The 16838-nt window shown below is 49.7% G+C and overlaps 2 protein-coding genes across 2 annotated transcripts in view; one reads left to right on the top strand and one right to left on the bottom strand.

Annotated features, from left to right (window-relative positions):
- The window catches only part of LOC119392807 (uncharacterized), a 93672-nt gene extending 92190 nt beyond the window's left edge, over positions 1–1482 (bottom strand). The window contains exon 1 of the mRNA XM_037659759.2: positions 1453–1482. Coding sequence (XP_037515687.2) covers positions 1453–1482 — 30 coding nt within the window. The remainder of the gene's footprint in view (positions 1–1452) is intronic.
- Positions 1483–1626: 144 nt separating this feature from the next.
- On the top strand, positions 1627–11699 carry LOC119394603 (uncharacterized). Its single transcript, XM_049415911.1, has 3 exons — positions 1627–1666; positions 7285–7347; positions 8279–11699. Exons 1-3 carry the CDS (start codon positions 1627–1629, stop codon positions 10831–10833), a joined length of 2658 nt encoding a protein of 885 aa, XP_049271868.1. The 3' UTR covers positions 10834–11699.
- Positions 11700–16838: the final 5139 nt, after the last annotated feature.

The raw sequence follows: 16838 nt of genomic DNA, 5'->3' as shown, positions 1-16838 counted from the left end.
TATTTTGAAGTGTTGAACACCCTTCTCCAATTAACACTTCGGATGTTTTCGTAGTGTTCGCGAAGCAAGTGTCAGCAAGCCAGCTTGGACCCGCAGCGGTTGTCTAGAGGTTGTGACGCGTGAATCGATGCGTCCCGAAGGTCGCGGGATCGAGTCCCGGCCGCGGTGGCCGCATTTCGATGCAGGCGAAATGTATATAGGCCCGTGTGCTTAGATTGGATGCACATTAAAGAACCCCAGGCGGTCAAAATTTCCGGAGCTCTCCACTACAGCGTCTTTCATAATTACATCGTGGTTTTGGGACGTAAAACCCCAACAATTATTAAGCCAGCTTGGCCTTAGCTTTTTAAAAGCACCATACCCCCCCCCCCCCCTGCAAGATATTCAGAGGGCAAGAAGTGCGGGCCTTACAGGAGTGAATCCGGTACGTAGTAGAAAGGCATAAGCACCCGCAACGTTTACAGAATGACGACCGCAAAGAAGGAAGGGGGGAATTCAGGCTGCTGCAGCTGCATGCAGCGCGACGGCCGCAGATCAAGAGCGATACGAACGTCCGAGCCACACGCAAGATGAAAGCGAAAACAAAGGGTGGAAGAAAAAAAATAAGGTTGCAAGAAACGAGAGCGTCGCCAGGCGTGCCTCTAAGCAAACAGGGACAAACCAGCCGGGCTGCGGCATGGGCGAAAATGCAAGCAGCGTACGAGTATGCGAAGAAGAAAAATGCATGCACGGTCATCCGTGGAACCTACAAGCGAACAGTGCACACTTGTCATCGTAGCGAGCTGCGGTTGTGCCGTGCGAAGTCGTTTCGAGCGGAAATTAAGCTGCTAGCAGCTAAAGAAACCACTTAAGACGGAAGAATGGAGTAACACAAACGCACTCAATTGGTTCACGGTACTAGCTTTTTTTTTCCTTTTCTTTGTCTTTCCAGATATATCTTGTTAGATATACTATGTTTGCTCGTGTGGGGGGGGGGGGGGGGCACTCCCCGACTGACGCCGCTCCAGGCGAAGAAATTATTTACACTTACCCGTCACTAACTGCGGATAAGTTTGGATTGAAATAGTTAAAGGACACGTGAAAGATGAATCGGTTTAGATTGAGAAACTGTATTCTGAAAACTCTAATGACGATAATTTCATGACAATTGGATTATTAATAGCGAAGGCAATCAAGGTCATTTTAAACTTCGTGCCGAAATCTTCGCGCGTCACGTCACGGATTTCAAAGTGTATTTTTCGTATCTGGCGAATTGGCTCAACGAAATTTCCTGAAACTTGGTACGTTAACTCTGGCCCCCTCAGAGGACAATGCACTTCATTTCTACCGATTAGGAGCGGCGTATGCCCTATAGTAGACGCCGTCAAAGTCTATGACGTCACGGTGATTGGTGAGGGAATTTCAAGGTGGTGTCGCCAACTGCATTTTCTTTTTACGCGTTTTCTCGCTTACCAAGCGTCTTCTCGTGGGAGGCTTGGTCATTTCGATACTGTGAAAGAGTAACTTACTAAAACAAGAAAAATCGCCTTTCTCTTTAGTGTCCATTTAAATGTTCTCTTAAATGATGCAGAAGGGGCGCCATCAGTCTATGTATGGTCTTTTCTTTATATAAATAAGTAGGGCGCGATGAGCCTGGTCGCATACCGGCATTCATCGAGACCCAAAGGCACGCATCATCCGATGCGCAAGAGGCCACGGGACGTTACGAACAGGCGCAGCTTGGCGCACGCGGCACCGTTTTCACTTCCGTTTCAGGTACACGAATACCTTTCTCTAAAAAGAGAAAGCGTAGTACGTCTCTATAGCCCACATACGCGGCCGTGCCTCTCAAGTGCGCGGCCCGGCGAAATCGAAACAACCTGGCGGAGCGCGAACCGTGCCGGTCGTTCGACGGCCAGTTTGCCGGCGATCACGCGCCGAGTCACGGACGATGCACGCCGAGATACGAGAAGCATGTACACAATCGGCCGACCGCCGCGATGGCTAGGCACGCCACACCGATTGCTCGTTCATCGGCGCGAGCTCGCCAGCGCCGCTGCTTGCTCTTCCGTCGCACGCGTTGTAGCTTCCGACCGGCGCGCGCGCGCAAGCGTGTTTGGAGCCGGAAGTAGCGCCAGTCGAAAGTCGTTGCGCGAGTCGCTGCGCGTCTTTTTGCGTTTTGTGTGTTTGCGCGTGCGAGTCTGCTGATTTATGTATCGAGCGGTCGGTGCGGAGGGCGGCTGCAAAATAATTTTCGAAGTACGAAAGGCCTGACCCTTTGACTGACGACCCTGGTCACCCGAGGCTGCCGGTCGTGCGCTCCCTGATTGGCCGCATTCCCGTCAATGCTTGAGCTGCGCTAAAGAGCGGGAAGGAATACGAGAAGAGGGAGGAACGGATCGGAAACCGATCTTCGCGCGCGTGTGGTGTGAGCTCAAAGCACGTGCCGAGAAACATTGCGGTCACGAGGGTCAGGAATGTGAAAGTCGCGCCCCTGATTTTGCCGGCGACGAGTGCTCACTGCAGCGGTGGCGAAATTGTACAGTCTTCGTCTCGGGAAGGCTACCTCTTCTTTCCGCTCTTTTCTGTCTTCCCCTCTCTGCACGACGCTGCGTAGCGCTTCCAAGGGTTACAGAAATTAGCGTATTTCTTAATCTCAAATCGCTATCTCAGAGTGCGCAACGGGTCCCTCATAATTATATCATGGTTTTGGGACGTTAATCCCCAGCAGTTATTATTATGAGAGTGTGCAAGACAGGACGAGTGAGTGAGTGAGTGAGTGAGTGAGTGAGTGAGTGAGTGAGTGAGTGAGTGAGTGAGTGAGTGAGTGAGTGAGTGAGTGAGTGAGTGAGTGAGTGAGTGAGTGAGTGAGTGAGTGAGTGAGTGAGTGAGTGAGTGAGTGAGTGAGTGAGTGAGTGAGTGAGTGAGTGAGTGAGTGAGTGAGTGAGTGAGTGAGTGAGTGAGTGAGTGAGTGAGTGAGTGAGTGAGTGAGTGAGTGAGATACATGGAAGCGAAAACGAAAACGGCAAGAAGGTGAATAAGAAAAGTGTGCGAGTGATAAGGATGAGCTTTTTTAACTGACTTGCCACTTAAGTATTGAGTCAAAGCTTGTAACTTTTCCATCAGTATGCAAGAAATCGCGTGCCCCGTGGTCGCCCGATCCAATCTGTGCGCGCACACACCTATATTGTCCTGTTCTGCATGAGTCCGCCTCCACCAATAAGAGCCGGTATTTGTGTTTTGGCCACGCCGAAGTAAATCATTCCTTTTGTTTCGGATTCGAGGGCTCGTGCTCGGACTTGCTTGGGCGTACAGGCAAACACTTTGTGTGGTCTATCCGTATGAAGGCTCAGAAACCTGTAAGTTCAAGGTCAAAGGTTTATCGCTGGTAGCACGCTACAAAGCAGTAGACAACACAGATCATCATCAACACCATCGCCTTATCGTGCTCACAAAAAAATCACGCTGTCCCTTACGCATTTGCCTAAGACGGCTCGAAGGCGAAAGCAACGTTCTTTTTCTGCTCAGTCTACTTTACTGATCTCTCCCACTACTCCCCCCCCCTCCTCGAAGCTTTTTGCACATCACATGGTGTTACGCTTACCTCGGGATCAACCCACCTTTGACAAAGCGACAATATCACGTGATGACGTCATAGCGACGTCATCACATCCCAAAATGTTTGCGATCTGTGACACCTCGCTGACGTTAGAAATCAGGGGTGATGACATCTGTCATCACGTGATACTTTCTGGACCGTTCGCATTGACGCCGACGACTGCATTTCGCGTTTCATTTGGCATCTATGACTTTTGCCTTAATAACTGACTAGTGAGTTGCCAAACACTTGCATTTAATACTAGCACAGCGTCGCCTTTTTTCTTCGTATGCGTCGCATTTTGCGCGCACCGCTAAGCTCATATTGCGCCACTGCTAAGCACTTAGCGGTGCCGTCGGCTGAGGTAAACAAGCAGTTCTTTGAATTTCTACGGCATTTAAAATCGTGACAGTTGATCGCTTGCGTGAAAGCATGAACCGACCTGAAAAAAAAAAGAAAGAAATTGCAACCCCTCATTATTGTGTGAGAACGAAAACCACTGCGGCACAACAACTAACGAAACGAGGCCGGGCGAGTGAATTCCCGCTGGACACAGACACAACAGCTTGCGAAACCTTATTCGGCACCTTCTTTCTTAAACGCGCTTTCTTCCACGTCCTCTTAAAGGAGACCCCGGTCTGTAAGCGAGCCCCCAGCGAACGGTTCGCGATGCAGCGCTAACCGGGCATTCATCGTGCAGTGAGTCCTGTGGCATCTTTCTCACTCTATTACTCCGAGGTCTCGCGTAGACGACACAGAATGGGACGGAGAAAAAAAAAAGAAAGAAAAAACATGACAAACCAAAACTATACGCGAAGTGAAAGAGCGGGAGTCATGAATCATCCGAGCAGCCGAGAGTCAGTATTCATTACCGTGGCACGCATAAACGAGACCACGCCGCCCCATACGGCGGTTCCCAGCGGAATGCGTCCGAAGCCCGCGTTCGTATGCTAATGCGGGAAATTACTGCGGCGAAGTCGTACAAAGTGGTTCAAGAACGACGTCTGACTGCGTAAACCGGGCTTCATTTCAAGAAGGCAGTGACGGCCCCTAAAGGACAAAAAATTAGCGCGTATGTTATAGGCAGTGGTGAAAGGAACGGGACGCGGTGCACGTAGACGAAGACTACTGAAGCCGACGGCCAAAGAGTCGCACTTCGTGATCATCTCGCGACCCCCTTTTTTTCGCCAAGGGCATTAGAATTCAAGCCACGGCTTCTGCAAGGATAGCAGTCAACAAAGGCATGGCTTAACCTGTTTTGGTCCACCTTGTCACTAAGTCTACAAACCAAACCGGCAAGAACGTTTGTCCTCCTGAAGGGCAGTCTCTGAATAATATCGAAGGGGAGACCAATCCCCCCTCCTTTCCCCTCGTTTGAAGTCTTCAATGCAGTTTTTTATCCCGCAAGAATGAAACATTAACGGAAGTGTTCCATATACAAGATACAGACAGTGTTAAGGAGTTTATTCAGGTTCGTTAGCTGACAGCAAGAAGTGTTGCCGCAGTTCGAAGACTCAACAAGATGCGACATCACGTCACGTGGCGTCATGATAACGTCATAATGACATCCCAAATTTCGGCGACCTGTGACGTCATACGTCATCACGTGTTGATTTTTTTTTTTTTTGCATCACTCGTGTAGACGCCGACCCGGGACGCCGGTCAATTTTCGCGTTTGATGAGGCACCCATGGCTTTCGTCTAATATGGCACCTGCTCATGCTCTGTACTAGTTCGTTTTACCTTGGATCGGTTCCTTCCGTCTCTTCCGACGTGAATCAACTAAAATGTGCATGTATATAGCCAGCGGCGAAATCAAGGATACGAGATGACCTTCTCACACAGATCAGCTTTCAACGTAGTCGAGAACCTACTCTATGTGCGCAAGGTTATCACGCTTTCAAATGTAGAGTTCTCTCAGTCTGTCCTGAGTGAGTACTTTGAGCGTCCGCTATAGAACGCCGCTGAGCGGAGGCTCGAATGCCTCAAGCAATTCCTCTTGCGCATAAACCGCCAAGGAGCGTTGCTAAAAGCTCCACGACTAATTCTCTCCCGTGGCGGCGCTGCGCCCTACACCCTGCGCTCCTTGCGCAGAAGTACAGTCGGCATTTCATTAATGCGCCCTGTGGACGCTTCCATACCGCCGCTCATAACGTACAACCAGTTTTTCCACAATCCCGCTCGCTTAGCCACTCGGCAGTATACCTGGACCAAAGAAAACATATATCAAAGTGCGCATGCGCCAATTCTTCTCAATGAAGGCGCACGTGTCAGCTGGTCATGCCTGAAATCGCGCTGCAGAGGCGAGAGACGTTGGATGGACGACGGGAGCCTTCAAGGCTCTAAGCAGCAGCGGTGGCTGCCAAGTTTCCGGAATGCATCGCACTAATAAGCGCACGACGGGTGATCACGCCTGCCGACTGTGCTGACATGTGGCGCAGCGTGCCACAAGACGCCCGTAACCTCTGTGGCCAGCCAGTGACGAATGGCCGTTGAAGCCGCGCTCACTAGGGATAGCAGCACAGGTTCACAAGGTCTTGCATGATTCCCCATTGCGACAGGGCGGATATTAAACCAAGTCCGGCACCCCAGCTCACGGCAAAACACTTTCAGCCTTTGTACTGGTTGTACAACGGCCCTGCGAAAAGAAGCAGTTAGGAATGTTTGCACGCCGGACAATGTATGGCCGCCGAACATAGTTTTCCTTAATGCTGAAAGTGCGACCTATATGTGGTCGTGTTCCTGATTCAGAGTAGGCGGACACGAGACTTATCGACATCCTAAGTGGATTGATTGATTGATTGATTGATTGATTGATTGATTGATTGATTGATTGATTGATTGATTGATTGATTGATTGATTGATTGATTGATTGATTGATATGTTTTCTATTTTCACGTAATAAAGTGAGGCTGCTCTGTAGCTTACAAGAATGCAGTTGAAACGCTCCTCGTTATCTTGAGCCGTCTGGGGCACTTGACGTACATTTATAGCGCAAGGCCATTTGCATCCTGCCCACATCAGAAAGCGGCCATCAGGAATCAAACCACGACCTATTTCTCAGCAGAAAAACTACAGTCAACTATGTAAACCGCTGAGCCGTGAGCCACTGATGCTACTACAGCATGTGCTGAGCATCAGTGGAGCATAACTTCCTAGCAGTGGACCGACAACAGAAACAGAGGCGTCAGTTCTGGGAGGGCAAGGATGCGCTCGAAACCTGTTCGTGTCCTTTCGTCCTCTCGTCCAAACCTTTTGCGTTTAACGGTGGTCAAATACAGAGCACCAAATAGTTCGAACTCGCACGTTATGTCTCTAGCGCAACGAGACCGCTTACATGTCCGCAACCTTCATTTCTACTCGACCCCTGCCCTACATCCCTCCATGAAAGCTAGTGGGGAAGTTGTCAACTCAGACGGCGGCTAAACCCTCTCGCTGGTCCACCCTCTTTCCCCTGGCAAAAAGGGAAAGCTGCGCCTCTGAGCAGAAACCAAAATCACTGTTGTCGTTTAGAAGTATAAAAACCAGTTGAAGTTGCAGCGATCTAAACGGGCCAGCGGAAAGTTATGGTTGTGAAGATGCACAAGCCTATAAGGCGCTGATAAAAATAACGTTCGCGATGAACAATTAGCAGAGCGTCTATGTCTCCAAACACATGCAGTCATGCTCTTTTGGTCCCGTCTACAGCCCGTCATTCTTTTTCACAGGTGCTCTGCGCTGGTACCTCACAGTGGGACTCTGTGTTCTTCTCTGCGCCACGTGCAGCACAGGTGAGGCCCGACGTTGGAACAAACCCTACGCACTAAGTGTGTAGTAGGAATTTATTAGAGCACGCGGAAAATAGCCGTCAAGGTGTTATATACAGAGCAGGATTTGGGGTTATATGGACGTATACTTGCAGGCGGGGATTCAGGTTTTTTTTCTTCAAGAAGGGGTTCCGTCTTTGTGGTGGCGATTGCATGGACGGATGCGATAATTAATGAGTAATGATATTAACAATAATAGTAAGTCTATTTGCGTCCCGGTGACCATTCTATAGCTACAGTATTAGCTGGGAAGAGGGACTTCATGTGTTTATCACCTGCCGTACGCTGACGTAGAGCCCACATATTTCAAGAGGGGAGCCAGGACACCGTGATACACCCTCTGAATATGCGCATGCCTATTGAGGTAGAACTCTAACGCTTGCTTCCAGATAATATGTCATGGATACACAAGTCGACTAGACGTAAAGTATGTTAGAAAGCGCCATACATACACGAAATTACAGTTCGTATATACCAAATATACTGCCTTGTGAACTGCAAGTGCTGATAAATAGCAACTTTGTGTATTAATTACAAGTCTTAGCACAATCAGCGTCATTACACTAAGAAAACTCATTTTGGGATAGTTTAACAACGTAATAAACTTTATGCGCCTGCTGCTGCAGGGATTCCTGTAGGTGTGTGTTCTGACGATGCGAAATTATAGTTTATAAACGATCGTCTCTTCTCTTGAACAGCTGGGATAGCGCATCACGAGCCGAGGCGGCCAAACGAAAGGACAGAGCGCTATACAGTGTTCTGTCCTTACGCACTATATATAGGGCCGCCCGGCCGCCTCGGCCCTTTCTTCATTTTCCGTGATGCGCTATATAAGTTCAAGTACGGCACCAATCATCAACACTCGTCTCTCCTCCTCTTTTTTCACGCTTTGCAGGCGACCCCGACCGTTACTCGCAGGTCAAGGAGACGCACAATGGCACCTACTTGTCCCAGTACGAGTGGCGGGTGCGCGACATGTACGCGCTGCTGCAGCGCTCGTCCGTCATGCACGGAGTCAACCTGGCAGGGCCCGACTTTTACACGGGCAAGCCCGGCTACCGGGTGCGGCTGGGACTGTCGTTCGGCAGGATCAACCCTTCCAACGGGATACCCTACATGGGCGTCTGGTTCACCATTCTGCGCGGCCGCTACGACGACTCGCTCGAGTGGCCCTTCCAGTACCGCTTCAACATCACCGTGGTCGACCCGTCGGGCTCGGGCCAGGACGCGCACGTCTCCATGAACCCGATGACGGCCATCTGCCGACTGCGCAAGCAGTTTCAGCGACCCACCGAGCGCCGGAACGACGGCGTCGAGGGGTGCGGCAAGTCGTTCCTCATTCCGCACAGCAAGCTGCTCGGGTACGTGTCCGACGACAGCCTCCTGGTGCGACTCAGCATATTCCTCGAGGACAAGGGCGCCATTCCCAAGAGAGCAAAGGCCTACATGCGCGGCCACCAGCTCGTCTCCGAGTTCCAGTGGGCCGTCGACGACATTGACGCCAAGATCAAGCAGGCCCGCAAGGGAGAGCCGCAGCCGCTGACGAGTGACCTCTTCTACATAAACAGTGAGAGCTACCTGATGGTGCTCCAGCTGACCTTCCACTCCGAGGACGAGCATCTGGGCCTCTTCGCCGTCGTCATTCCGGGAGAGTTCGACGACTCCCTCGAGTGGCCGCTCTCGTACAGCTTCGAGCTATCCATAGTGGATCAGTCGGCGGGATTCCTGACCGCCGACCGCAAAGGCGTGATTGACCCGACCTCCGGCGTGTGTCCGCTCAGCGCATTCACCAAACCGCAGTTCCAGCCCAACACGCCGTGCGGCTTCCGAAAGCTCGTCTCTTTTAGCGCTCTCGAGCGGAGTAATTTTAAGAAAGACGGCAAGATCCTGCTACGCTTCACCGCCATCCTTGACCAGATGCCAAACTTTGCTTCCGTGTCGGTGAAGGATCGTCACCTGGTAGCCGAGTACGTCTGGAAAGTGCCCAGCGTGGAAAGGAAAATCGCCCTTGCTACTTCTGGCAGACCCTCAAACCTGCTCAGCGAGCGGTTCTACACAAGGCACCAGGGCTATCTCATGCAGATGCAGCTCAAGTTCCAAAATTACACGAACGGCAGCATCGGCGTTTTCCTCACACTTCTGGAAGGCGGTTACGACTCGCTGGCACAGTGGCCCTTCGTGAAGCGTTTCGACCTCATCATCATCGATCAGCAGCACGGAAAGAGGGGAAATGATGTGGTGGTTGCCGTGGATCCAAATAACCCGTACATCAAGAACGAAGCGTGCGTCGGGTCCTTCTGGAGGCCCTTCGGACGTAACGACGCGTGCGGGTCCTCTAGTGCCATCTCCTACGACGAAGTGTACAATCGCAAGTACATCCGCTACGGAAGCCTGCTGGTCAAGGTCGTTGTCTACATGGAGGAGATCGAGCCGCCTAATATGGCGAGATTGGTGTTCCGCGACGACAGCGTCGTCGCCGAGTACGACTGGCTCGTCGCGGACATAAAGGAAAAAGTGGTGCAGGCAAAGCTTGGCAACGCGCAATTTGTAGACAGCGACAAGTTTTATCTGACCAACGGGGGATACCGCGTGATGCTGCGCCTTTACCCTGAGAAGGCGTCAGGTTACGTCGGCCTGTACGTAGTGTTCACGCGAGGTGCCTACGACGACGTGCTCGAGTGGCCGTTCACGCACAAGTACGAAATGGTGATTGTCGACCAGAAGGAAGACTCCGCGGCTGACATAGTGCACACGACGTTCGCGGCGTCCGGCTGCCCCGACATCGCGCTCCAGAAGCCCACCCAAGAACTGGCCGAGTGGAGCTGCGGCGAGAGTCGCATGGCGAGCCACGCTGCGCTCCTGAACGGAGGTTACGTGCGCGACGGTGCCGTCCGCGTGCGCTTCCGCGTATTCCTCAAGGAGTACGCGAGTCACGTGGCATCCGTGGCTGTGCGGAACAACGCACTTGTCTCGGAGTACCTATGGGAGCTGAAGGACGCGCCCGCCAAGGTGAACCTGCTGAAGAACGGCGGCTTTGCCAAGGTCGAGAGTCCCATTTTCTACACGGGCAACCAGGGATACGCCCTAAGGATGAGTCTGGTACTCAACAGGGTGACGACGCCACTACAGACTCTAGCCAGCAACGACGACCAAAGCGTCTTGGGCATCTACTTCACGCTCTGGAAGGGCAAGCACGACGCCGTACTGAGGTGGCCCTTCCCGCACGTCATCACGCTGGCCGTCGTCGACACGGCGAGCGGCCGGGCGGACCTCTCCAAGACCGTGGACCCGACGCACGCGCGGTGTCCACTCGAAGCCTTCCACAGGCCAAAGACAATGCGCAATGACCACGCCTGCGGGTTCTCTGCCTTCATGGCGGTCGAGCGAGTCGGCGATTACATTCGCGACGGCTCGCTGGTGATCAGGGCCACGATCGACATGAGAAGCTGACGGCCGGAGTGAAGTAGGCACTCGAACTTCTTTCGTGTGTTTGTGCCATATCCAGGTCACAGTACAGATCTCTCGAGGCACGCGTATGAGCTGATGAACAGACGGACGCGGCGTGTACTGTAGGCCATAGAGACAATGCGTCGCGAAGACTGTGCCACCTCGTGCGGCTCATTTTCAAGCGTTTCCTCCGGGAGGTTGTCACGACGATCTGCAAAAAACTATAGTGCTGCACTGTAGCCATCGTAGCGGCCCGGTGCATTCTCCCGATATCCAACCTAACTGCTCTGGCATCCCTGCATTACAGCTAACGCAATCGCAGTTCTTTCTGTAGATAGTGTCTACGTGTGTTACTGTAAGTGTCTTCTCACGAAAGTTCGTTTACTGACACGAGGACGTATTGCGCGTCAGAGGAAACCGTACACAGACACGGGCGCTACGTGCGCGTCTTATAAAAGACGCGCGCATGAGCCCGCTCCGTCAGAGTAAACATCACTCTCAGACACAGTCGAGAGATCTAATCCCGAGAAGGCCCAAATGCAATACACCTATTCGTTTTCGCCGCACGTCCGCAGCTGAGGAACACGAACACAGACAGGAGGAAAAGTTTGAACTCGCATGTCGCAGCATGATCGCGAAAGATAGGCAGAAAAAAAATGCGCGTTGGGGCAAAATTCCGATCACATCCCGGGCTGGGAAAATGCACGGCGCTTAAAGCAGCGGTCCAAGGCCGCGATAGGGCCCTTAGTGCGGTGCTCAGTCACTCTTTGTATCTAAAGGATTCGATTCTGCGAAGCACTCATAACCACGTTATACAGCACGAACCAACTGATCCAGTCCGTTAAAAAAAAAAAAAAAAGATGAGTATATAGAGGGTAGTCGTATATCACATACTGAATATGTATACAGAACGCAAAGTGCTCAACCCGCGTATAAAAGTAAAGCATCGCTAACGTGCAGTGTTACACCATGCACTGACATTTACGTGGAACCCCTTCGTCAGCGTAATCTAACGCGTTGCGCTTAGAATCACATAGCAACCAAAGCTGCAACAACTTATAGAAGGCGTGGACTAAAAAAAATATATATATATATATATATATATATATATATATATATATATATATATATATATATATATATATATATATATATATATATATATATAGAACATGAGCGTGTGTAATTAATTAACGCGTACGTAATCCAGGTAAATCACGTCGCTCGAAAAGAAAGCGCTTCCTCGCACGCTTGTTATGGTGCATTACGTTGTACGTATCACGATAGCCGCGTGAACAGTGGCATTCAATACGAGAGAGAGAGAAAAAACTTTTATTTTCGAACCCAAGTCCGGGTCTGAGCTCTAGGGTGAGGCTTTACTGACCTCCCCTAAGATGGTGAGTATATGGTTAAGGAGAGTTGCCCACGAGGAGGTGGTTTATACGAGGTAACCCTCTAGATGCCGCTATGGTAAATTGCACTGATCTAGCTAACTGAATGTAGGGCACTATTCTGGACTCCACAAACGAACTTTCCTTTACTTGCTGGACCACGGTCACAGAACGCAAGCGCATGTATCCAGCGGTCGTGGCTGGACACCGTAAAATACCATCATATTGTAAAATTCGTCGTATAAGCGACAGTTCACAGATTTACGGTACTGCTGTTACGGCTCTACTATTGCCTCAAAATGCCAACAAAATCCTGGAATCGGCACAAAATCTACAAATATAGCGTTTTTATCTATAGGGTGACGTCGAAGTTATACAAAAAAAAAAACGCGTTACCACGGGAAAGTGTCCATTCTTCAGCACACAATCTACAAAATATTTGAAACTCCCCCCGCCTCCCCAGCACCTCCCTCCCGAAAGGATCCCGACATTCCCCCAAAAAATATTCCAGACCAACCCACCCCCCTTTCCACCTTACAGACAGGCGCTCATCCACCACCCCCACCCCCCATGTCCTGGCAACAGCACCCAAAATCGAAATGCTGGATAAACCCCTGTCCGCGATGCACCTGTCTTCGATAGCAATATATAAATTAGTGTAATGGGGAAACGTAACCAATCACATGCGCAGGCAGCTGCTGCCTTCTGCGACATAGCGCGTTGTATGCAGTTAAGTCAATACATGCGCCTACATTTTGTCCGTTACGACGACTGCAGCACTGATTTGATCGATTAACAGCTGGGCCGCTTTGCGAACCGGTTGTAGCGATTAAATCATCCGTGCTTACAAGTTTTCAGATGAAAACTACTGCAAACTTATAAGAGCTAGCTCGAAACAGACATCTTCAATTCGTCGTCATTCTCTTCTCTCCATCTCGTCCTTTAACTCAATCTCAATACTTCATCAACGCTTACAAAAAAGAAAACAAAAAGTCAAGCTGGTCTCGTGGAAAAAATAAAGGCGTTAACAGTTAAGTAGTTAGGATATCATACTATTAAATCTCTGACTGACCATGCCGCCCTCAAAAACTCATTCTCTCACTTCTGTAACTGGTCCAAATCTTGGCAAATGAGTATTAACTTCTCGAAGACCAGTATTACGTCCTTAACCCGACGTTCGTGACCCTTTACTTTTGACTATGGTTTTAATAATGTTAGTTTGCGCAGGGTGTTCCAATTCAAGTACCTCGGTATCCTTATGACACACAATTTGTCATGGTCCAAACACATTGATCTCACATGCAACGAGGCCCTAAAGAAATTACGTTATTTGCATCGTATGCTCCGTCTTGCTCCTTAAGAAACCAAACTTCTTACGTACAAAACTCTCATTCATCGCATTCTCGAATATGGTTGCGTTGTGTGGAACCCCCATAGGAAATGTGATATAAAAAAACTAGAATCCGTTCAAAAACGTTTCATGTGCAAAAGATACGACAGGGATTTTTGTCCTTCGAATTTTCTTCCCCAGCTAGGTGTCACTACACTTGCTAAGCACCGCCATGTTGAATGCCTGAAATTTCTTTACATTCTAATCGATTCTCCCCGCCTCGACACTCTAGACAATTAAGTTTTCCAGAACATTATCAACGAGGAGCGACTACGCCCTTAACGTTGCAACTTTTTTCACCCGCACTGACATGTTCAAGTACAGCTTTTTTCCTTCAACAATCGAAGCCTGGAATTTATTGCCCGGAAGTGTCCGTTACTTGCCACTTAACAAGGGCGTCGCCAGCGGGAGCAGCTGAACCCCTAAGATTTCCGCCTGCCTGCCTCCCCCAACCCCCTTTGCCCCCACAAGAGCAAACATGTTCAAAACACAGCACCTAAGTTCCCATGGAGCCTCCCTGCTCCCCTGGAGGAACTCACTTGTCATGACTCCCCCCCCCAATAAAACAATCCTGGCGCCGCCCCTGCACTTAAAGAATTTCTGGATGCCTGTTCATGAATGGTCATTTGTTGAAGTTTTTTCTCCCACTTCTGCAATAGCTTCATTGACGCTGCAGTATGAAAAAAAAAAAAAAACGTAAACAGCAAATAGCGAGACCATACATAGTTCCTTATTAGTAACGCAACATTGTGCACGTCTTTTTTTTCTTTTTTTTTGTCTGTGTGGTGCACATCGTATTCGGACGCACATGTTTCCCATTTATCGAAGTGATCGTGTGATAAACTGCGGAGACCACCACGTGCTTCCGAAATTGCAATGAAAGACCAGCAAGCCACGTGGCCGCGCTGTAAAAGGTCAAGGTCACGGCATAGTTGGATTAATCAACTGTATGAGGTTTCAGCGAACACGCAGTTATGGGGGACTCTTAATAATTGATCACTACGCTCTAGCGCTGGTATTTGTGGAAGGAGCGCGTCGCATGTCAACGTCGTCTACCATCTCGCCGAAATGTTTGCAGTCGGCGTAGCCCGCAGTATAAAAAAAAAAATTCACAGCATATCCACGGGTGAATGATGAAGAGCTTGGGCGAAGCTCCTGAAGCAATCATGGTTACACCGTGAAATCTTCAGTGGTTTCGCCAAGCAGTAATCAAAGCGATAGCCCAGTACATCATCACAGACGTGGCAAACACTGTATATATTTATACAAGAAACTTTATTAATCGTAAGTGGTAGCTAGACGTGGCTTCCTTTCCCCCTTCATTATAACGGCTTTATGGTCGGTGAAGTGATGGATCGGTGATGGGTCGTAGTGGGATGTTTACAAAGACGAAGTAGTGGGCAGTTTGTAAAGGTGGCTTCCGTTCCCCCTTCATTATAACGGTTTTATGGTCGGTGAAGTGATGGATCGGTGATGGGTCGTAGTGGGATGTTTGCAAAGACGAAGTAGTGGGCAGATGGGAGATACTGTTCGGGAGATACTGCCGGTTACGCCTTACGCCGGACGCGTGGCAAGGTTAGACTAAGAGGAGCTTCGCCCCTAAAAAAGAAGAAGTGTTAAGTGCAAACTCGATATGGGTTGTGCAAAACCAGGTTTTGCAACTTTCCCCAGCAGTTAAGTTGTGCAAGGAGCTAGAAATGAAAAATAATCGCGTACCTGCCTTGAGGCGCGTCTACAGCAGTACTAATTAACCCACAGGGGTGTAGCAAATTTTTCAAGGGGCAGAGGGGTGTTCAAACACCATTTATGCATGTTTGTGGCTGTGTTTGTATGAGTGTGTGAATACATACACATGCCAAATTTAAAAAAAATCGGAGGGTTTGAACCCCCAACCCAAGTCTGTGTCATACAAAGCTTTCCTCGAGGGTAGCCTGCAATTTTTTTTTTTTTTTTACTCTACCCAGTAAGGAAATCCTTACACCTTTCGGTGCTTATCGTTTGCCCCAACACAAGATCTTGGAGGACGCTTGAGCTTCGCCTTCAAGAGCAGAACGCGATAGCATAATCGGGCGCCGTGCGCATCGCCTTCTCAAATGCTAGCCTCGTTTCGGTTTTCGGTGAGTGCCTCAACCGTGCCGCAATGAAACGAACGTCTGTGCGCGTAACATTGGCCGTTTCATGCTATCCTAGAATGCCTACTGCAAGTACAGTTGCGTAGTGCCCACTACACCATAATTCTTCATTTTGCGAATCAGCGAAGGGCCCACATAGGGGCCCACTACGCGCCCGTAAGGCAACACGCGAACATACGCAGCTGCTCGCTTTGTTGATGCTTTTGCTGCTGATGATTATCAAATGTCTGCGCGCTTTGTAATGGGTGGGCCTTTAAAACACCCGCTCGTCGCGCAGTTCACATGTTTTGACGCGTGGCGTGTTTCTACGCTTCTGTCGCGCAATATTACATGGCTTCAGGAGACTCCCCCCACTACATAACATTCAAATAGTTTTTTTTTTTTTTTTTCAAAGCAGTTCTAAGCAATGGCGTGGCTCTGCGTTAGAACACCTGCTTGCCACGCAGACAGCCAGGGTTCGATTCTCGCTCGAACATAAGTATTTCATTTTTATTTTGTTTGCATCTTTTTCTACATTTCGGTCACGGACTGAGGCCCGTATTCTGAAATGCTCCTTACCTCAATGAGGGGGCCTTAACTGTTTGAGGACGCCTTATCACGTATTCTGGAACGCTCCTTACTAAGGTTCCCTCACTGAGGCCCTCCTTGGTGCTCCCTCAAGTTAAGGTAGCTCTAGGGCTACCTTCAGGTCTCCTTACCTTGCTACTTGCACTGAAAGGGCGCTTCTCTGCAGTACTTTGTCAGCGACAGTGTGTCTGATTGCTTATTTTCGATCGATGCCTTGCACTTCTGCACAAGCTCGCTATAATTGTATCCTCGTCGTTGTTGGAAAATTGCTTGCCAGGCGTGTTTTTGAGCGTGCGGCCAAACGATTGTCAACATTTTTCGTTAAGATTGCGCAGCGCGAAGAGGACAAGACATTTTACAGAAAAAAAGAACAGACTCAAGCAATGCGAAACGGTAGGCCCCCCTCATCGCCCACCGTTCGTGCTGCCGTCTTCCATGAATGGCAGTTCTTGTTTGGATTTGGCTAACAATGGCATTCTTCACATGCCATGCGCCATTGCTTAGAACTGCTTTGAAAAAAAAAAAAAA

This window comes from Rhipicephalus sanguineus, chromosome 5, assembly GCF_013339695.2.
Source record: "Rhipicephalus sanguineus isolate Rsan-2018 chromosome 5, BIME_Rsan_1.4, whole genome shotgun sequence".
NCBI classification, from domain to species: domain Eukaryota; kingdom Metazoa; phylum Arthropoda; class Arachnida; order Ixodida; family Ixodidae; genus Rhipicephalus; species Rhipicephalus sanguineus.
This window is presented reverse-complemented; position numbering and strand designations above follow the sequence as displayed.

What these genes read in the sequence shown, in the direction of transcription:
- LOC119394603 (XM_049415911.1), top strand. Translation starts at nt 1,627, where the DNA reads ATGAGCCTGGTCGCATACCGGCATTCATCGAGACCCAAAG. An exon ending in GCATTCATCGAGACCCAAAG is followed by an intron (nt 1,667 to 7,284) that starts GCACGCATCATC and finishes TCTTTTTCACAG; the next exon opens with GTGCTCTGCGCTGGTACCTC. An exon ending in CTGCGCCACGTGCAGCACAG is followed by an intron (nt 7,348 to 8,278) that starts GTGAGGCCCGAC and finishes CACGCTTTGCAG; the next exon opens with GCGACCCCGACCGTTACTCG.